Source organism: Lontra canadensis, unplaced genomic scaffold (assembly GCF_010015895.1).
Source record: "Lontra canadensis isolate GAN:19392208 unplaced genomic scaffold, GSC_riverotter_1.0 scaffold63, whole genome shotgun sequence".
NCBI classification, from domain to species: domain Eukaryota; kingdom Metazoa; phylum Chordata; class Mammalia; order Carnivora; family Mustelidae; genus Lontra; species Lontra canadensis.
This window is the reverse complement of record NW_022631057.1, coordinates 12,275,458-12,297,764: the sequence shown is the minus strand read 5'-3', so window position 1 is coordinate 12,297,764 and position 22,307 is coordinate 12,275,458. Positions and strand designations below refer to the sequence as shown.

Sequence of the window (22,307 nt, the reverse complement as noted above, 5' to 3'; positions counted from 1 at the left end):
GAGTGGTTTCCTGCTTCAGCAACTTTGCAGCCTTATTTTACGTGGGGCTGCCGGAGCCAAGGGAACTTCGTTCGGTTAGGAGATTGAAATTTAGTCTTTATATCTTTTCCATCTATCATTTGTTTGTACAGCTTCTTTACTTTCCCTGCCCCTGGAGTCAGGTTGTGTAATACTTGGGCATTTAAAGAAAAGGGTCTGCATCCCTTTAGAAATGTACTGAGCAGCTGCAAACTCTAATCCCTAAAAAGCAGACAAAATATCCAGAAGTATTTTTCTTACTTAAAATTTTTTTTTCAGGAGGCAGATCAAGAAAATATAATACTGCACTTGAGACGGAATTACTCTGGAGTCCAAAAAAAAAAAAGAAAAAAAGAGAAAGAGAGGAGGCCCACAAAGTCACAATCTGGCTATGCCCCCGCAGAACCACAGAAGAGATCCTCATTCTAAATGCACGGAAAGGCTCAACCTGCACAGCAGAATCATTAGTTTCAAATCCATTAGGCCGGTTTTTCTGCTTCAACTTCAGACTATTCATGGACATTCAAGAAAATGTAGCAGCAAATGCTCCAAGGGATTTCTCTATAATATCTCGGGTAAAGAGAGAGCTCAAGAAAGGTCCAAGGTGGCCTCCCTATTACACTTCCCTTTTTTGCCGTATCCCCTCTATTCCGTTTCAGTTGTCGCCCTCATAAAATGGACACGCGCCCTCTCGGTGTACCATCTCACTCCTTAAAGATCTGCCCAGCCTCACTGTAAAATCCCAGGAGGCCTTCTGGCCGAAGGTGCCATTTAAGGAAGAACTGCTGTGCTCCCAGCTCTGCAGATGGGACGCGTGACACGAGCTTGGCATTACCAGAGGGCTGGAGCTTCTGCACTAGTTCTACGGAGGTACGTTTCCTTTTGGGCCAATGGCCCCCGACCCGCCCACATACGGGGCTGTTGTGCAGTTAAAATGAGATGCCGAATGCACAAGAATTACATCAACAGTAAAGCACTGAACAAATGTGAAGAAATATTATTATTTTCATTTCCAAACAAACTGGGATCGGCTTTCGTCAATTTCCAACAGGCTCCTCACCTGGCCCTGGGCCAGGGCCAAGAGCGCAGCCTGCTGCAAATGCACAGCCCTTGCCCGAGAATGGTGGGGATAAGACAGCAGCAATCGGCAATTAACCAAGCAGCTGTACGTCTCTGGGAAGACGTGTGAGAGATACCAACGGGAGAGCAGACTTTCATCTTCCACTGTCCTTCCCCTGAGGACCAGGGTGGAACAATCAGTCTTGCATTCCACATGGGGAACTGTGTGCTGCAGGAGACAGGAAGGAAGCCAAAGGGAGCTCAGATCACCAGAGCCCAAGATGCTTCAACTTCCTCTGAGCCTCTCTTTCTTGGAATTCCTATCAAATGTGCCACTCTGTCCACAGGGATGGCAAATACCAATCCATCTAAGAAAAACAGCATTCCTCACATTCAAAAATAGACACATATGTGATGAGCAACGAAACCCAAAATGAGTTAAACACATACGATATAATGTTATTGAGCAGCCAACTAAGAAGAGGATATAAAAAGACAAAAAAAAAAAAAAGGTACCTGCTTAATAAAAGGGATCATTTAGTGACAGTCGGACAGGGAACTCGTGACAAGCAGGGAGTCGGATTTTTAAGCCTAGATTCCTTCCTGGCACCTTGATTAAAATGAAATGAACTGAGGCAGCCAAAGAGATTATTTTATTCAGATGAATGTTATTAGCCTTTCTGGCTTATTTTCTCTATTATGCATTTTGCTGATGCTGACAGAAGCAGACGGGCTGGATGGAGAGGGAAAGCTGTGGCGGATTTATGGTTTGACAGCGCCATGCATAAAATCAGACCCTTGCTGACCCAGATAAGCCAGAGGATGGATGGGATTTGCTGGGGAAGATGTTAAAAGAAGGAGCAGAGAGAAAAAAAAAAAAAAATCACTAAGGTGGGAAGCGACTTGAAAAAGATTCTCCTTGTAATGGTGGCCGCTGGTTGTACAACCCAGGAGTGCGGTGGCAGCCTGTAGGCGTCTTTCAAAGACAGCAGGCAGGGAGGGAGGGGGCAGTCACACTTCTGGGGGCTTATCACAGCTCCGCTTCAGCTTTGCCAGCAGTGAGATCAGAGTAGGAGAGCTCTGAGACAGAAAAAGGGCCAAAGGCAAAAATGTATATTCTATGTATGGAGAAACCAGCTTTCACATTTTCAGGGACAAGTTCATCCCACAAATTATCTTCGGGAGCCTAGACAGATGATTAGAAAGGATTCAAGCAGTGGTGTACCCACCTTCCTCAAAATAGTCTCAATTGTCCCCTATAATCAGGTTTGGGGGAAGCGCTATATGGAAATGGAATTCTTGTGGCTCTGGATTACTTCCACTGAGCCAAGCCACACCCCTGGGATCATGGCATGTCCACGAGCTGAGAGCTTAAGAGTCTGCTTTGAAGTTGAGAACTGGCATCGTGTCTGACATCTTAATAACTATTTCCTGAATGATTACAGGACCAACGTTCCCCCTGGGTTAGGTCAGAGGACTGGGAGGGGTTCTCAAATCTAAGCCATCGCAGACCCTAACCGGAGATGTCTCCATCAATTTATGACAGGCAAGATACCTTGCTTTTCCTTCAACCATCCCCACCCCAGCCCGTGCTCACGGCAGGGAGAGGGAGGCTGGAGATTCGTTTAATCACTCAAGACAGCTCTGCAGACCCCATGAGACCAGACCCGGCAGCAAAGGAGGGTGTCTACACAAGATTCAGATCTCTGTCATTCAGGTTTCTTGCCTAGATTTCTGACATCTTATTGTCAGGTCCTTTCTCTAAAGTCTTCTTATTTCATTCATTCAACAAATACTGACTGAACACCTACCAGCTGTCAGGTACTATCGTGGGCACTAGAAATAACGGGAGCAACGTTCTTGTTTCTGACCAGCTTCTCCCACATTTGCAGAACCTCCTGGATCTAACACATGGTCTTCTTGCTCCTGAACCTTCCACGAGCCACAACCCACGTGTTATCCTGGTCTCGATGCTCGTGTGGACACTGACCCATTGTGGAACCCTGGTCTCGCTGACGTAGATCTGCCTGCCCAGCAGCCTTCCTGGGCTTCTGAGACCTGGGACCTTCCCTTTGTTTATACGGTCTTGCCACTAGCGTTCTCAGAACTGTAGGGAGGTATAAACAAAGAGCTAGTCAACTCCCCCTGCATCCTTTGGGCATTCTCTAAATACTAGAGAACAAACACTATGCACCCCACCCCCCATGTAATCCACAGAACCAAAGGCCTAGAAATTCATTTATGTATCACATTTCCATCCTGAAAGCCCCCCAAAATAGGCTGTGATCATATCAAAAGGTGTGAGCTAACTCACTTAAAATAAAACATCACGGCAAAAGCAAAAAATATAACAAAGGTATGACTGATGTGCAAGGAACAAAAATACATTTCTCAGTTTAAAAAGGTTTTTTTTTAAGATTTTATTTATTTATTTGACACACAGAGAGAGAGAGAGAAAGAGTACAAGAATGGGGAGTGGCAGGGAGAGGGAGAAGCAGGCTCCCCCAGAGCAGGAAGCCCGACATGGGGCTCTATCCCAGGACTCCGGGATCATGACCTGAGCCGAAGGCAGATGCTTAACCAACTGAGCCACTCAGGCGCCATTTAAAAAGATCTTATGACCATCTACAATACAGTTAACACATATCTATTATAAAATAATTCCATAGAATGATCTGTGAATAACTCTACAAGTATATCTTAGTTTTTTCTTCTCTAGTTAATTAAGATGTCACCAGAAACCCCATAAGTAATTACAGCACAAGACAAACATACGAAAAAAAAAAATACACGCAGATGTGTTAACAGATTTTTTGAATGAATGAAATCTTGGGAGATGACTGAGACAGACAGCCCGGCTCACCCCTCCCTGCTAGTTCATTCCACAGAAATACCTGTCTGTGCCAAACTGGAATGACGTCACCCCAAAATCCACACACTTATTTTCAAAGCAGTAACCACTACCTTGGGAGCAGGCATTTCCCTGGCACCAGTCACTAAGCGAAGAAACTTGACCTACAGCCAGTAACTCCCGCCTGGCCAATGGTGCGTAAGCATGCCAAGTACCAACAGGCTACCTGGGAAAAAAGGGTATCCCTAAGTTCCAGACCTCCCCCTCCTGCATACCTGTGAATGGGATCATGAGCTCCCTTCCGTGGCTCACGACAACAATGAAGAAGGAGGAATAAAGAAGTAGCACTTGATTCTTTGAAACTACAGAGCTGAACAGACTAAAGTCTAAATAGTCATCAGATCAGCCACATGCATCGCTCTCAGTTCCCATGTGTTGTTTTATTTTAAGCTTTTATGTATTTATTCATGAGAGACAGAGAGAGAGGCAGAGGCAGAGGGAGAAGCGGGCTCCCCAGACATGGGACTCGATCCCAGGACCCCGGGATCATGACCCAAGCCGAAGGCACTTCATCGACTGAGCCACCCAGGCGCCCCTCTCATGTGTTGTTTTGGTATTTATCTTGCCTGACTGGAAGGAATGCTCTTGAGGACAGGGCATATTTTGGAATAGTCAATGAACATCTATCACCAAGAAATGGGCAGGTACCTGATCAGCACTGACTAATGACAGATGCCACAGCCACAAAAATCTTGTAAATGTTGAGCACAGTAAAACAACTCATTTAATGAATAGTTAGTATGGCCAGCCTCCATCAATCATGCCAAACAACCACTGTCCCAGGTATCCGGGTGGTCACTGAGTGAGTCTGCATGCCCACTGGCTGTGTGCTCTAAGTGACAGCATATTATTAACCAGGCCGATACTATTCTGGCAAAATTTTACAGGTTGGGGTGGAGTAAGAGATGCCCTGGTCAATTTCCAGTTAGCAGGTGATTGAGTTCTACAGGTCTGTAAGTAATACGGATGAACGACAGTACCCCATCCCGGAGAGGTGGTACACTCTGCAAAGACCTTGAACTATGTCTCTGAACTGGAGTCTAGTCTTAGTCAGCCACTTGCTAGAGCAGGGTAATCGTGCATCAGCCACAGAAGCACTCTGGGCCTCGACATTTCTTTAGCCACTTAACAGAATAAATGGGGACAGCAGACCCGCCCTGCCTAACTCACATGGCTATTATAAAGATCAAGTCAAACAAGGTGATGCCCATAAAAACAAGCTCACAAACACTAAAGTGCTTTACTCCTACGAATCAGTATTGTCATTGTTTATTATCACTGTTATAACTATTATTATCACTTGACAGTCCATGCAATGGGTTCACACCCACAAAACAAAGTGGCTAGAGTCATGTCTGAAAAGACAAAGATGTCTCAAAATTCCCAGGCCTTAATACCCAAGTTTGCAATGAACTTGGCTTTATCAATTTGATACTTCATTGGCACACACTAAAGAAAAATACATTCTGTTGTTATTAACTTATCATCCTGCTTCTCTGGAAACTTCCCAACTCAGTGACTCTCCTATGTCCAACCTAGAAGAGAATTGAGAAGAAAGACTTGTTCAAGTGCAGAGAGAAAAGCCAGAGGGTACGAAAAGTAACATCACGGAGCTTCAGATCTAGAAGACACTTTCTAGGTGGTCTAGAGTCTAGACCTAACATCATTTTCTAAATGAGGAAACCGAGGCTCCGGTAATGGAACAGGGCAAGAACTCAGGTCTCCTGAATAGCCATCATTTTCTCATTTCATGGTGGCATTTGCTCTATTTCCACTAAACCTATAGATTCCTGGTGCTGAAAGAGTTAATGGACAATGCTCAGCTGCCCGAGCCCTGGAGCACAGAGCTATTCCAAGACAGCACATAACCAGAATACCAAGGGTCCATGAACCCGGAGGGAGCAAAACTGCTGGTGCCTGACGGCGCCGGAGAGCATGTTGACACGCTGCATGTGGTTACACATGAAAGGCAAGTGACTAGGAAAAGCAGTTTTGAATCCCACCCCATTCTAATTTGGGACTGGCTCTGGGCACCTACTGAAGCCCCGGGCCACACCCCAGCCGCTCTGTAAAATGACCCTGGAGTTCCTTCCCTCTCTGCTCTGTGGCCTCGAGTTAACTCCTTCTCTGCTTACACCAGGGTCAAAACAGTTCTTAGAACAGGAGAACTACGCAGGGCAATCAAGATTCAAGAAGGAACAATCCATGGTGAGATTCTCAGTGTGGATTCAGATGAGAGCCGCTAGTATCTGCCGTCTCCAAGGGCCCATGGGGCCTGGAGCCTTGAGCAGCCGGGCTCCCAAGTCTGAGCACAGCTTCTCTAAGAGTGAGTCCTCAGTACCCCAAATCACTGTGCATCAGAGTCACCTGTGGTGCTTTTTTTTTTTTTTCTGCCAGAGTTTCTGCTTTACTAGGGGTGGAGTGATGCTCAGGAATCTGCATTTTATTTCATTGAAAGTTTTATTTATTTAAGTAATCTCTACACTCAACATGGGGCTCGAACTCATAACCCTGAGATCAAGAGTTACACGCTCCTCCGACTGAGCGAGCCAGACACCCCAGGAATCTGCATTTTAAATACACACCCCAGGGAATATCATACACACCAAAATGTTAAGAACCAATGCTCTTAAAGCAATGTTTTTTAAACTGGGATACAACCCATTAGTAGGGTTAATAAATCAATTTAGCAGGTTACCACCCAGCATTTCTTAAAAAATGAAAGAGAAAACAGTGGGACATAATAACACAGAACCAAGCAGAAAACAGCAGAGTACAACACACAGAGCAAAGACGTATAGGGATTGTTTTACAAAAATGCTGTTCTCAGTTAATTAAAAATACACCGTGAAATGTCTATACATGTGTGCATTCCAGCTTGTACTACAAAATATTTTTATAAAATCTTTTTGGGGGTGATTACTTACCCCAGATCCTTTTGGAGAAACTAAGAATTCTCTTCCAAGTATTCTCCAAAGGAAGGAAAGAAGGAGGGAGGGAGGGAGGAGGTGTTATGCACACATACACCATAACGTATGAGTCATCGGTCCCTGAACTTTGAGAAGCTCCAGACTTAAGGACTTTTCTTGAGGACACTCCTGACAGCAGCCTAGTCCTCTGGTCACAGTGCGCACCTGATAATTTCCAGACTGTCTCAATGACTTTCTCTGGAAGCTCGGTAAATGACTACTAGTATCTGCCTAATGTAAGATAAGTGGCCTCACCATGTTGATTCTCTTTCTCTCAGATTCAGGGTGACTAGAAATGTTGAAGATCAACAGTGTCCCTCAGAACACTGGGAGAAAGCTGTCAGCAAATGGCAAGAATGAGGAGAGCAGTAGCGTGGTCACAATGTCAGTGTTCCCCAAGGAACGTGCTCCTTGTCCCTAGCACTGCAAGGGTCGGCTGTGGGACTAGCACCTTTCTGCATCCCTACTGGTAACGTCTGCAGAAGAACATCGTTATTCCCAAGTTAGTGACTTCTTTGACCAGTAAATGCACACACATTTATAAACACAGAGACCCAGCCTCATCTTCTCCCTATGGCCAAAAGGACAGAAATTCTTCAGCCCTGGATGGGAGATTCAGAAGAAGCAAATACAATGAGAAAAGGAGCAACAGCCCAGCTTGATCCCCTACATGGTCCCATGCTAACGGCTGACTGAGCCGCCCAAAGAGAGGGTGAAATTGGTTTTAGAAGCTAGCCCTTGTCCGATGAGGCACCTGTGACATGGGAGATGGGTCAGGAAATGGCGAAGTCGGGCAGGGAGGACTATTAAGAAGACAGAGAATCAAACTTCAAAACGATCTTAAATTTCCTGGTGCTTTTCAGTAACTTGTTTTCCTGCGGTGGAAACTGACACAGCATCTAGGATGCTTGGGGTCCATCTGTTTTTTAACTTAAGCTGCAGACAAGATTCAGAACAGCTGGAATCAGCAGCACTGACCACGTTATGTGTGTCTGGAGGAAGGAGAGAAGTAGGATAAGAGTGACGAGTTACATGGGGCAAAGGAAGGGGGATCTGGAAGCCATCCCCAGGCAGAGAGGCGACAATGACCGGGTCGGAATTGACGCAAAAGAACCTTTTCTGTGCATCTGAGCATAGAATGCCAAAGAGAAGAAACAGTGGGGGGAGTCAGAACAGGGCACCAGCAAACAGGCCAGCAACAGGGCCCCAAATTCTGCAAGTCTGGATGTCAATGAGCAGTACCCTGCAGCCTCACCTCTGAGGGACCAGATCAAGATCATTCAAGGTACAATGTCAAGCATATTACATGAGTTGCTGGTAAACAGACTTCACAGTCAGCCTAGAACTGAGATGAGAGCTGGATTCTTGATTCCCTAGACACGAGAGAGGTGCTCATGGAGAACAGCAGCGGGAATGTGAGAGAACGTGTCGAGGGTCATAACCCATCCGGTGGCTCTCCCACAGTCACAATGGGCCCAGCAGTGAGGGGGAAATGACCTCTGGATGGTCCTCAGGGTCTGCCCCGTGTCCGGCCTAAGGCCCGGGCACTGTCTTCTGATAATGCCCTAAGTACATCTACAAATAAGCCGGCCTCTCACTTCTCCCATGGCTGCTCAGTCTCTACTCGAGAGAAAAGAATGGGCCGTGAGAAAGGTCCATCAAGACCTCATTCTGAAGGGGAAAAAATAAAATACAAGCAGAAAGAAATAAACCAAATTGTATTTCAAATAAGTACTAAAACCACACTGAAGGTCTGGAGGTTGAAAGAGAAGGAATTAGCACCCAATTTTTTGAACACCATGTTTTGGTCCTTGAGGCTGGAAACAAACAAACAGACAAACAAAACCCTCTAAACCAGTTTTAAATTCTAGTTAGTAGTCTTCTTCTTCAGAGGCAGGGGTTAGCGGTTCTGAAACTATTTTGTGGATATATTAGGACTGGGCAAAGATACACACATTACAGATAATGGGTGCCAGATTTCTCACTGTTCAGAGAACAGGGTTATAGAGGTGGAAAGGGAGAAAATAGACTAAAACATGTGGGGTTGGATTAGAATTGGAAGATATGGACGAGACTTATGGTTTTAATAGAGATAAGTCCATAGATAGAGACATAACACAGAGAAGTGTGTGGGTATGTGCATGTGTGCACACACATACCCGTTAAACTGCCTCTGTCTGCCAAGAGGGACCACAAACAGTAGGAGTTTAGTAACAAGGAGCACATCTAGCATCCACGGTTTCTAAATACCATTCGTCATGAACAGGATCCAGGGCTCCTGGAAGAAAGGGCCCCTGAGGTGAAGCAAGGAAAGGACAAGATGACACTAGAACATCTTTTTGGGCCAGAAAGTTGAACGGTGGAACATGTCAAAAGGATACAGGAACCAGCCTGGAATGAACATTAAAATAAATAAAGACAGTAAAGGACAAAAACCTGTTAGGGGCACCCGGGTGGCTCAGCTGGATAAGCATCTGCCTTTGGCTCCAGTCGTCATCCTGGAGTCCCCGGCTGGAGCCCCATGTTGGGCTCCCTGCTCAGCGGAGGGTCCGCTTCTGCCTCCCCTCCCCAGCCTCCTTTCCTGCTCTCTCACTCACTCTCTCAAATAAATAAAACCTTGTTTTTTAAAAAAAGGATTATAACCTATTGAATAAAAGCAGAATCCATGAGTCTAAATTGATATACAGAAATAGCTAGACAAATATCTGGGGGGGGATGGGGGATGGAGAAGTCCTTCCTTACAGTAGAATCTCAACTGATAAATGTAGAAAAAAATGATATGGAAACTAGGAAAATTACCGTTTGGTGACCATCATCATAATAATTGATTCAAGCAAGAATCATCACCGCATGCTACAACTGATAAGTGGAAGTTTTGAAAAGCAACATGATATTTACATGGTCTCAAAGTATCTCTCCAAAATGCATTAATTACAAAGCATAAACTAGAATAACTTTACGGTAGAGAAATCAGGCAGACACCACTCTAAGCAAACGATCAAAGTTAACATCACCAGTAGTGGGAAATCATCAGTCAGTGACTCCTGATATCATGTGCTGAGAATATAACATCGCTCCCATGGTATTTCTGCCTAAAGCACATAACCTAAAGATAATCATAAAGAAATACCAGACAGTATCAGAGACATCAAATTAAGAGACATTCTACAAAATAACTGAGCTGAATGCTCCCCAGAAATAGCAAGGGCATGAACTACAATGAAAGACCTGGAAACCATTCCACGTCAAAGGAAACTAAAGAGACAAGCCAACTGAATGAAATGCATAATCTCTTTGGTCAAAAAGAAAACTGGAGGAACAAATGGTAAACCTGAATATCTGTGGATTATACAATATTATTCTATCAATATTTATACCCTGATTTTGGGCACTGTACTAGTCCTTATGTCATAGAACAACCTTATTGTAAGTGACTATAAACTGGAGTACATGGAGGTCAAGGGGCACCATGTCTACAAATTACGCTCAGGTGTTTCAGGAAAAAAACATGCATGTGCATGAGCTGTGTCTGGAGAGAAAAAGAAGTAGAAAGCAAATGCAGTAATATGTTAACATTTCCGGACAATCTGGTAAATGACAGAAATTCTCCCACCATTCCTGCAACTTTTCTGTAAATCTAAAATGATACCAAAAACAATGTTTATAAAGATCCCATTCTGGAGAAAAGTGGAAAGAAACTCTTTCTCCATCTCTCCTTTTGGCACTGAATATATATGACTTTGTGTTATCTTTTTTTCATATAAACCTCCTGTCTTCCACATGAGACAATGAGCCTCCTGAGGGCAGAAGCTGGGTTCTACACTGCTCTGGGACCCCAGCACCTGCCAGAACCCATTGGTCAGGACTGAGGATGAAGATGAAGCCAAGTGTTATGACTGAATCACATATAATACGGGTGACTTAAAGGGTCACTCAACAGTGCTGATTGCTCAACCTTGAACTCTGCACCTTCTCAGAACACATATATGCACAAACACACACACACACACACACACACAAAACCTTAATATATTTCACATTAAATGGAAACCTCCATGAGAACAATGGCTTATTCTTCTGTGTGGATTTAATTCGCCCTTGGTGTAGACTAAGTGCTGAAAAAATGTTGTTGAAACGTACAGGTGAACCTCACTTACCAGGATTGGTGTTCACCAAAACTTTCTGTGTTCATGAACAAAAAGGCCAGGAGTGGACTTGTTTTCCAGAAGAAAGAAAAGCACAAGGATATTCTTAAGCCCCCAACATAAGAAGTGAGCTTATCAAAGATTTTCAAGCCAATACTTACTGATGAGAGTGACTTGAAAACTGGCCCAGACCTGATAAATTGCTTTTTCCATTTGGTTAAAGGTGAGAATGTTTCTAAAGTCTTCTCTAATTTGGAACCAAGAAAGCCTACTAATGATGTATTATACGGGCGCCTGGCTAACTCAGCCGGTGGAGAGTGAACTTTTGATCTCGGGTTCGTGAGTTCAAGCCCCCCACACAGATCTTACTTGAAAGAAAGAAAGAAAAAAGAAAGGAAGAGAAAGAAAGAAAGATGTATTATGTATCTTTTTTCCTTGTGGCTTCCCTGAACTATGCCATAAAGAAGGTGTCCTAAAGCCTAGCCGGAAACTCCATATGTGTGTTTCAGGGCTGGGAATGGGATAGGGAGAAAAGATGTCTAGCTGAATTCTCTACAAGGAACATTACCCTCACTCACGTCCAGTGCGGAGACCTGGCAAAACCAACACTGAAAATGTACACGAATAAAGTTAGCGGCCGAGACAAAGGCCCTAACAATACCATGTAATCCACACGTTCCGAGAACCCAAACGGCCTCAGGAGGTGCTAATGGAAAAGTCTCTGTGGCACGCCCACCTGAATGTCTGCATGTGTGTGTACGTGGGACTCTGTGGCTAGGAAGGGCACACGTTTCCACCCATGACCAGACAAAACAGAAGCGAGGAGGGGGCTGACCAGTTGAGCATCTATATAAGAAGAAGGGAGGGGAGGAGTGCAGAATGTCAATACACCTAAGAAGCCGGATCCTTCTCTATGGGGCCTGCCAGCCTGGCTTCCCTGGCTCTCTGTCAGAGTCCACTCAGGAGCGTGGACTCTGTCTTCCAAAGGAACTGTCTCGGGAATCATTTCCACCTGTATGCCGTAGAATCAAGTCCGCCTGACTTCCTCCTTTTGCTAAATCCTCAAGACGCTGCCTGTAAATTCAAAGAATTTCAAGCACCAACAGAAACCCCCGCCCCTACCCCCCGGAACACAGTAGTTCTGAACATCTGTTGTTTACAAGGGCGCAGGCTGAGAGCTGCCAGACTTGTTCCACAACCTCTCCTTGAACACAGAGGCTGCTAGGGAGGGATGTCTAAACTCCATGCAAGGATGCCTTGTCTCGACCGCTTAAGTAGAAATTGGCAAACACAGCTCAGCATCCTACCGTTGAAGATAATCCTACTTTGTTCGATTCATTTTCTAATCCCAGTTTTTTAACCAGCTGTACCCAAAATATGTTAAGAAGCAGAGCTCTGCTTATTGATCTTCCCTGAGTTGAAAACCCGAGGGGGCAACGATCCAGTGATTGGTGGCAGTGTAAAAGGCCAGGAGGTAGCAAGAAAGATGATCCTTTTTCAACTCTGAAAAATCCAAACCCTCCTTTTTTCTCATTCTCCCTAAATCCTTCATTAACACTGAGCTCTTCCCATATGACTCTGCGTCTCTTCCCAGCACGATGCCTCAGCACAGCGAAGGAATTAGATATTAAAGTCTTTACTTCAATTAACTTGGGGCCAAACCTAATTGAGAACATAACTGCTATCTTTTACCTTTTCCTGCCTAAGCCAAGCACAGGTCCCTCCCGAGTAATCTACCTTCCCTCCCTTCCCGGTGACTACTAGAACCTGCCATAGACAGGGTCCTATTTTTAGAATCATGTGCCATGCGCATATGTGTTCTTATTATTCTCTGTCAGCCCGTCTGATGTTCCCCATTTCAATTATGAAAAGTCCTTATGGCAGAGACTGTCTTTTCTTCTTATCTTGTAAACCCTCCCACTTAACGCAGTCAGCTCCCAATAAAGATGACATGGCTTTTGCCTTTAAAAGGGAACTGGATCAAAGTCAATTCATTTAATTGGCTGTGAATTCCTGAAAATTAAAGATCCTTTGAACCAGACGCACATTGCTTCTTGTGTCTACCGCAGAATTATTATGGGACTTACGACAGCCAAGAAAACAAATACTGAAAGTTCCCTGCACCCCAGCACGGTTGTTAAGGGGCACGATCCGCAGTGGCTGGCTCCAGCAAGCTGAAAGGCTGAGGTGTGTCCTGCTAGCATTCCAACAGCAGAGCCTGGGAGGCACCGGAAGCCCTCAGTAGTCTCCAGCATCGTCCCAACTGCTCATTAAAGCATGTTTTGCTCCCAACTGCCCTCTATCATTCCATACCCTGAAAGGATGCTACAAAGCCATGGATGCAGAAACGTAGCAGCTTCTGTTTGACCTCATGAGACAATCCAGTAGACCACAATCTGGGATGCTCATGACTGAGGCTGCTGGTAGACCTGACCAGGCCTGGCACGCTTTCATCCACCCCGGCTTGCAATCAGGACCTCAGCACATATTTATGGAAACCCACGATTTGCCCATTAGACATCAGAGGGAAGACAAATGCCTTCCTTTTGATGATTATGAGCCTGGGTCTAAAAGTAACATGCCAGGCTTAACTACCTGGTGCAACGTAGCTCATGACACCTTGTGAACATGACAGCTTATAAGACAAAACGTGCAACTGCTTTTTATAGGAACCGGACATACAATTACAGAGAGTCACATAATTGCATAGTTCCTGCCCAGCACAGCCATATCACAAAAATCAGGAAGGAGGATGTGTTTTGTCATTCACAAGGGCCCACACCCAGGGGTCACTGAGGAAAAGGGAGATGGAAATGATACTACCTGGGGCCAGGCTTAGGAATGCTTCACTCCACACAGGGAATAAATAGGGAATCTAACCCACCAAGGTCTTACCTGGGATAAGTACATTCAGTCCCATCTCCTGCGGACAAGAGCAGCCCTTGTATTTCCATGTGCTAAGTGCTGTCCTAAGGGTTTCATGTACATTAATTCCCTTACTCAGCAGAACAGCTCCGTGAGGCAGGCACTGGTATGACCCTGAATTTACAGACAAGGAAACTGAGGCATCCAAGAACCTTCACTACAATCACCCAGCTGGTAACTGCGAAATCCAGGATTGCAAACCCAGGAAATATGCTTCCAGAATCGGTGATCTTGACCGCCATGTTATCCTCCTTCTGTGGTCGTGATAATTACATCAACTACCATTTTTTTTTTTTGAGCATCTGTAAGTTAGAGGCACTAGGCTAGTGCTTCACATGTATTATATCTAATCCTTAAACAACTCTTCGAGGTGACTATTACTCTCTACATTTCGTAGATGAGTGAACTGAAGCTAAAAGGGGTTAAGCGACTTGCTCAAGGTCACAGGGCTATAAGTGGAAGAGAGAGGACTCAGACCCAAATGTGTCTGGACTAAAGCTCTCAACTTAAAAAAAATAAATTAAATAAAAAATAATAATAAAGCTCTCAGCTTTTACTACTAAGTCATTTTACTACTAAGCTCTACCAAAGAGCTTTCGAATGAATTTTGTCTTTGTTCCAAAGACTGGCCAGCACCCTGTCTTGCTGACCTCCACCCTGCCCCCCCAAAACTGCTTTCTCGTGTCTCTTCTATCCTGCTTTTGTCCATGTGTGAGGAGACTTCCCAAGTCTTCCAAAAAGGACCCAAGCACCACCTAATTCTGTATGGACTAGGCCAACAAGACACTCGTCAGGGGACCTTTTGTTAGTTTCTAAATAAAGATTATAGCTTGAGCCATGGCAAAGAGAAGCCAACCCTTGCTCAATACCAGATGCTACATCTGGGCAAAATCTTCCCCAAGGGAACAAACAGCTCCCAAATATGTCCAAAATGAAGGAGTGACACACTGCTCCCAGGAAGTGAGGGGTTCTCCCTTCCGGCAGCTTCATGCCTCCTCCTACCTCCGTCCTCAAGTCATCAGTACTCAAGGAGGAACTTTCTGGTCCGCCACCCTTTTCTGATTTGCAATCACAGCTGTAACAACCTCGATGGCCAACAACTCTGCTTTTAAACCCCCTGCTATCCTGTCAGGCTGAGGAACAGCTCTGAAGTTAACTCCATAGGAAAAATCCAATGACAGTAGGTGACGTAACTGCAGAGACAGTACACAATCAAATACTGGGCCCAAGGCCAAGAACAAGGACTCTACAAGAATGTCTCTCTAATTAATTGTGTACCTAACCTCCCACTGAAAGGCGTATTGCAGGTTGAATGTCTGCAAGATTCCTGAGATACTGGGTCCTTGCTCCCTCACCTCCCTTCCCAGAGTTGCACAACTCATAATCAGCCAAATAAGAGGGTTTACTTTCCAAGTGTATCTCTTTAATGTCCTGCTAATTTCATGTTAGTGAGAATAGGATATTGCCTTCTTCCTATCCCCAACCTAGCGCAATGCCTGGTCCTCAAAATGTGTACTGAACGAATGCACAAATATATATATATATATATCTTTTAAATCACTTTTCATTCTCTGCAATCTGAGTACCACAGACAATACAAAGGCTGTTTCCCTCTTTTTTCCTCCTAAACCCTTAATGTTGGAAATCAGACACTGCCACAGCCTCGACCATCACCTCGCTATGAACATGCCCAAATATCTACCCAAAACCCAGACTTCAGCCCTGAACACAAGCCCAGATCTTTAGCCCTGAACACAGCCATTGATTTTCTCTCAATTACTGAAAATTTCAGCTTCAATATCCTTCTAGCATCTTAAACTTAACATCCAAAAGCTAAATTTCTCGTATTGTACCCCTTCAAAAACAACTCTTCCTACCTTTGGTATTTCTATTAAAGGCACCATTAATCTACCAGTCACCCAAGTCCAAAAGAAACTTCACAGCCCTCCTTCTTTTGTGTTTCCAAGTTCACTTGAAACTTGAATCCCATCTGTCAGCAATTCCTGTAAATTCTTCCTGCACCAGGTGTTTTCCATCTGTCTCTAGACTGGAAGCTCCAGGATTGTAGGGGGACAGTTTCCCTTTTGCCTGGCATGTGTCTGTCACACGGGAAGAGCACGATACATACTTGCTAAATGGTCCGAGGGATCAATTTCTGTCCTTTTCATTCCTACCATCTCACCCTAATTTAGATCCTCATTATCTGCTGTGGCAACGGCTTTCACTATCTAGAGTTTCCAGTCCTTTAGCCGATCACCACCATTAAGGTTAAGGTTAAGCTTTGGTAAGCAGAACTCATACCTCAGCTTGGATCCTAGCTGTTCAAACCTGCAGGTTTCCAGTGTCTATTGCATAGCGCCAAATATCTGTCGAAAGTCAAGGCCCTCCACAATATGGCCCTATCTACCTTTGCCCAACTCCTCCACACACAGTTGTTAACCAGCCAAACCAGTCCACTTGCTGCGACCTGAAAAGCGCTTTGTCCTTTCTTCCTACTGTGCCCCTCCCTGCCTACAACATCCTCCCTCTCCATCGATCAAAATCCTGTCCATTTTCTTCAATGTCTGGTTCACATCCCATTTCTTCCCTGAAGTCTCCTGACCACGCCAACCGTGCTGCATCCCTTCCGCAGCACACACATGTTGCCTTATACTGAAGATGTGTTATAGTATTCAGGTAGAATTTCTCCCCGACCAGACAATAAACTCATTTGGGAAAGAACCACTCCTTCTACTTCTTTGGATCTCCCTCCTCTAAGAGTCTAGAACAATATCTCAAAAATATTCAACAAATATTTGTTGTTGAGGAAAAAGGAAAGCTGGAAGAAAGAAAAGATGTTGGCAGTGGGTTTTACAGTAGCATAAGGTCTCTGGAAAGAACACAGCAGGATAGCAATATAGGAGGATTCCTCTAAAGATTCGACAGGCAAAAAAAAAAAAAAGGGGGGAAGGAAAGAACTGAGCTATTAAAAGTAGGAGATCAAAACCAAATGAGCTATGACTGAAAGGTAATTTACAACAAGTCTATGTTAAAAAAAAAAAAAAAAAACCAGCCACAGTCAAAGCATTATCAATTAGAGTCCTGCTGGGCAATATTAACACAGATTCCACTTAAAAGAGACAATCAAAGGCTTAGCAGCAAGTAGGAATACATTTATACTCTTCAAGGAGCCAAAGAAAATGCAAGAACATCTTCCCTAGGAAGACTTCCTACCCTCACATAGTATTTTATCTCTGCTCTTAATCAAACCAGGCGGAGAGAATTTCAGACAGGAGCAGGGTTCACCCACCATTCAAAGGGAAGGCGGAAGCCATGTTCCCATCTTCAACAAAGCAGAATACGGTGGAATCAAATAAACGCTATGTAGTTCCATCTGCAGCATCTCTCACTCTTTCTGCGGGGGGAGGGGAAGAGAAGGAGCGTGATGGGACCGCAGGGTCAGCCTCTGCAAAGGAGTCAGAGCTGGGAGGGCTTTAATGAGGATGTTGGCGCGGAGCGCAGTGCGGGAGAGGACAAAAGGTGAGCAGGAGCAAAGCAGAACGGGAAGCAAAGCCGAAGAGTGACAGCCTAATGGCTTCCCGGGTAAGAAGTTGTCCAAAAGAAGAAAAAAGCAGCTCAGCAATGTTTGTCCCTAAATGCAGTCACTTAAAACCCTAACCGAATACCCAACCGAACCGAGTGCGACAGGCTGAAATGGAGCCAGGCTGAGAAACTGGCCCGGAAAAGGGCGGGGCGGGTCCCTGTAGACGGACCTCGGCCCCGGCCACCCCAGCCCGACCTGGAGAGTCTCCACCGCCCTGAGCCGCGTCTGCCCGGAGCTGCCGTTGGCAGCTGCTCTCCTGGCAGCGTAGAGAGCCAAATCCATGGCATTGCTGGGCCAACAGCTGCTACAGCTCCGGGGGAGGCGACGAGTGCCCGCTGAGACGCTCTGGGCAGAGAATGAACTATTCTCGGGATCAGCCCTAGAGTCAGCAAAATCGAGGCTACACTCCACCGGCTGAATGAAAATACAGTACAACTGCCGCTCCCGAGAGCCAGGAAACCCACAGCCCTTCTTCTGGCCCAGCCTCCCTGGCCCGGAGTGCTTCATGCCCTCACGCCTCTACTTCGGAGGGCACGACTTCGGGCCAGGCCCAGGTCAACCTTCGGCTCCCGCTCCCCGCCACACCTTCTTAACCGGCCTCGGGCTTCCCGGGCTCTCTCCGAGACTGATCTTCTGTGGTGTTGCCATAGTTACCGCCCCGAAGCGCGGCCATAATTAGGTTCCTTGCTCAAAAACTATCAATGGCTCCCCACGCTGACAGAAGAAACCCTGTCACCTGGCAGTCCCAGGCTACTAGGATCAGGCCCCTTCCAACTTTTCCAAGCTTGTTTCACGATTGCACTTATTATTCCATTGCTCCAGATGAGGTACCCACAAGTCTTATGTTTGCAACTCTGTGACTTCACCGACCCTGTTCCTTCTGCCTGAAGTGCTTCCTTCGCCCATCCTTCTATCCTCCTTCTACAGCTTCCGCCTTGTCTCCACTGAATTCAGCTCACAGGACCAGTACCTAGCACCTGCACTTGTGTTTTCCCATTTCCCATCCGCTGACCTTCACCTTCGTGAAGCCCCGCCCAGTCTGCAACCTGAAGAGATGTCTATTCCCTATGCACTGGTGGCGCTTTGTATGGAAGGGTGGACATGGTCTTTCACAGATGCCGTGGCAAAGCTGCGAACAGTCCCCCACTATGTTTCCTCTTCTCCTATATGAATAGAAACTCTACCTTCTGGTCTCCCCACGCAAGAACCCAGAGGGCTCACTACCATGCTGTCGCATCAAACCTGAGCTCCTCTCTCTGCCTTCCAAGGCGCCATCATTTGGGGTCTGCTCCACTTCCCTAACCTTATTTTTCACTGTTTTTGAAAATATCTGTAATCTGGTAACATTTTGCTCAGACCTCCCCTGAAGCCCCTTTCACGTTACATTGTTCCAACGTCTCTCGTGCCTGTTAACGAGGGTTCCAGAGCTTACCTCAGCCTCCAGAGGAATCAGCACAGAGCGCAGCACCCAGCAGGTACTTAAAGGGTGGTTGGTGGGGAAGTTGCTCAGGATAAGATCAGATAGGAAGCTATTAAAGTAAATTACCCACCAAGGGACAGCAAAAGGAGTGAAGTCCCCTCTTAAAGCTCTTAGAGCACCTTGTACTTCCGTTCCACAACACTTACCTCAACTCATCTGTGATTTGTTTAACGTCCGTTTTCTCATCCTGCTGTAAGTGTCCTACACTAGACGCGGCGCTTGTTCACGGCTATGCCCCATGGCACAGTGTCTGGCTTGAAGGAGTTCAAGGAATGTGCAATGGACATTTGTTGAAGGAATGGAAAAGAAACTTCCTTCTAATGAAGGTGGATCCCTCCCTCGTCCCTGTACCCTGTACCCCCTCAGCAGCAAACGCTCCTGCTTCCTCTCAAGGGCACGCGCTGTTCTCTGCTACACAAATCTACCCTCAAAACCTCGTCCAAGTCCCACTTGCTTCCTGAAAACTCTCCTGACTGTTCCAGATCCTTTATCTATCTCTGATGATTTCTCTCTGACCTCTTATCACATCTATATTCCACACAAAACCAATGATTTCTTAATGAGATCAGTATTGCTTTGCTCTCTGGTTGCTTCCTGTATTAAAAATCTTTTCTCCCCAGCCAGATATGGCCCCCTGTGGAGACACAAAATAAACTTCTCTTGTATCTTCCAGTGCCTGTACAATACGGAGTACACAGACAGCTCTTAGTAAATACTCACTGGTTGTTTGGGGGGAGTGGTGGGATGAAGCCAGGTACCAGCTTTATCAGAAGGGAAATAATTCTTCCAAAACACCCTATCCCTGTATGTGATCTTAATCAGAGCAATTCAGCTGACTTAGAGATTAGCACATCTGTACTTTAATTTATAGTAAATATGTCTTTGAGCTGAAAATATGATAGTACTAAAAATCAAATGCTATTTTAAACTTAGGAGTAGCTTACCAACAGAATAAATCCAACATTGAGTCATTTTTCTAAAGCAAATGATTTCTCTCCCAAATCTTCATTTATCATATACTAAAATAACATTTTATTCTCTCCGGATTGCTTATTATAAAGAGAACAGGACTTGAGAAAGATAAGGAGCTCTGAGGACAAAACATCTGGAGGAAATTCTCATTCTGGCTTATACTGAGAGTGTCATCTGTTCTCCTCAAACTTAGCCTCCATATTCATTGCTCAAAGCTGGTTCGTAAAGGAAAATTGTGTCCCAGATTATTAGAGTGATAAACAAAAATAGAAAATGGGGGAAAACAAGATATACTTGGCATTAGTTCCTACATTCATTCATTCATTTACTCATCCAACAATGTTTAGTGAGCATCTATTATATAACCACATACTGCACCAGGCACTGTGGGAGGCTGAAAAATGAATCAGAAAAAGCTTACACCGTCCATGAAGGGAAGAAAATGAAAGGCAGACAGTACTGAATGCCCTAATAAAAGAACAAATAAAATGCTGTAAAAATCAGAAAAGGGAGAGCATTCTTTCCTTTGGGAGAATCAAGAAAGTTTCTTGGACCATGATGCACCTGAGACGGGTCTCAAAGCACAGGTATGTCTTTGACATGCAGAGATGTGAAGAATGGGTACCTAAGTTCAAATAACAGGATGGGCAAAGGCCCGTTGGAGCTGATGTTCTGTTTGGCTAAGGTACAGTAGATGAAAAAAACCAAAGCAGAACAGGAAGTAAGGATGGAAAGCCAGTCAGGACCAAATGTAGAGGGGCTTGAAGAATAAGCCCAGGTGTGTATACCTTTGTGCCTAGAGCAGAACTTCTCAAACTTTAAAGTGCATACCAATCACGTGAGTCTCTTGTCAGGGTAGGTCTGGGGATGGGACCGGAGATTCTATATTTCCAACATCCTAGGTGGTGTCGATATCAGGAGACCACACCCTGGGCATCAAGAACATAGACAGTGGGAAGCCATTGCACAGAGAACCCGCCCAATCTCCAGTGTGTTCCAGGAAGGCTACATCTGCTGAGAGCGGATTGGGCAGACTGGAATGGGGAGAAGCCATACACTGTGGACCCCGACGCTAGTTGTTCGTTACAATCACCTGCAAAGCTTTTACACCATGCCGTAACCCAGGCCCCGCTCCCAGAGATTCTGACTTAATTGCTCTGGAATGAGGCCCAGATTTCAGCATTTTAAAAAAGTTCTCCAGAGAATTCTAATGTGAGAGCAGAGTCGAGAACCTCTGCTGTGGATGATAATGAGTAATGCAATCATTCAGACAACAGGGGTGATGATCTAAACTAGGGCAATGGCAGTGAGGACAGAGTGAAAGGGTCACTTGCATAAAATGCTACCCAAGGAACAGACCATGTGGGCAGTGAGTCAGACATATGGCGACAGCATCATTCATTTCTTCCAATTGAAGACAGTTTGGTCATTTGTTAAGAACACAGACTCTGGAGCCGGAATGCCTGGGTTTGAATCCCAGCTCTGCTATTGATTTACTAGAGGTGTGTGTGTGTGTGTGTGTGTGTGTGAGAGAGAGAGAGAGAGAGAGAGAGAGAAAGAGAAAGAGACAGAGAAATATCTTAAGCAACTTCCTTAACTTCTTTATGACATGGTTTCCTCATCTGTAAACTGGGGATACAACAACGATCAACGCACAAACTTGTGGAGATTAAATGATTAAATTAAATAAGTAAATTAAATTACATTAAATACGTAATACCCTTAGAACCACGCTTAGCACACAGGAAGCGCTCTGAAAGTGTGTGCTGTCATTATTAGCACAGTTCACCATCTCTTCTGACCCCTCTAGGATCCTGACCTGCATATCCGACCCATACAGAAAGACGTCCTTGAAAGGGCTCTCTACCTTTAGCCAGTCAGACGTCCCTGGCGCACCTTTCAAGAATGCGCACGGATCTAGGTGTCACACCCCACCTCACCCCCTCCCTGGCCCCATTCCCGAGGTCCCTGCGGGAAGCAGCCGCGGGGTCCCTACTTGAACTGCTGGTCCTTGGTGCTGCGCGTCTTGGCCAGGAAGCGCTCGGCCAGCTTCTCCAAGTTGCGGGAGTAGTCCATCTCGATCTCTGCCTTCTTCCGGAAGAAGTCCTGGAGGTCCTGTAGAAGCTGCACCCGGAGCTCACACTGCTGATCCAGGCATTTCATCTGCTCCGTGAGCTGGGCGCGGATCTCTACAACACAAGCAAGGCTAGACTGTCAGACGGCGATCCCTAAAGCCAAGACACAA

At 45.4% G+C, this 22,307-nt stretch overlaps 1 protein-coding gene across 10 annotated transcripts in view; it reads right to left on the bottom strand.

Moving 5' to 3' along the window:
• Nucleotides 1-22,307, bottom strand: part of SRGAP2 (SLIT-ROBO Rho GTPase activating protein 2) — a 227,878-nt gene that overhangs the window by 117,169 nt on the left and 88,402 nt on the right. For all 10 annotated transcript variants that reach the window (XM_032878469.1, XM_032878479.1, XM_032878468.1 and 7 more), the window contains exon 3: nucleotides 22,059-22,251. In XM_032878469.1, coding sequence (XP_032734360.1) covers nucleotides 22,059-22,251 — 193 coding nt within the window. The remainder of the gene's footprint in view (nucleotides 1-22,058; nucleotides 22,252-22,307) is intronic.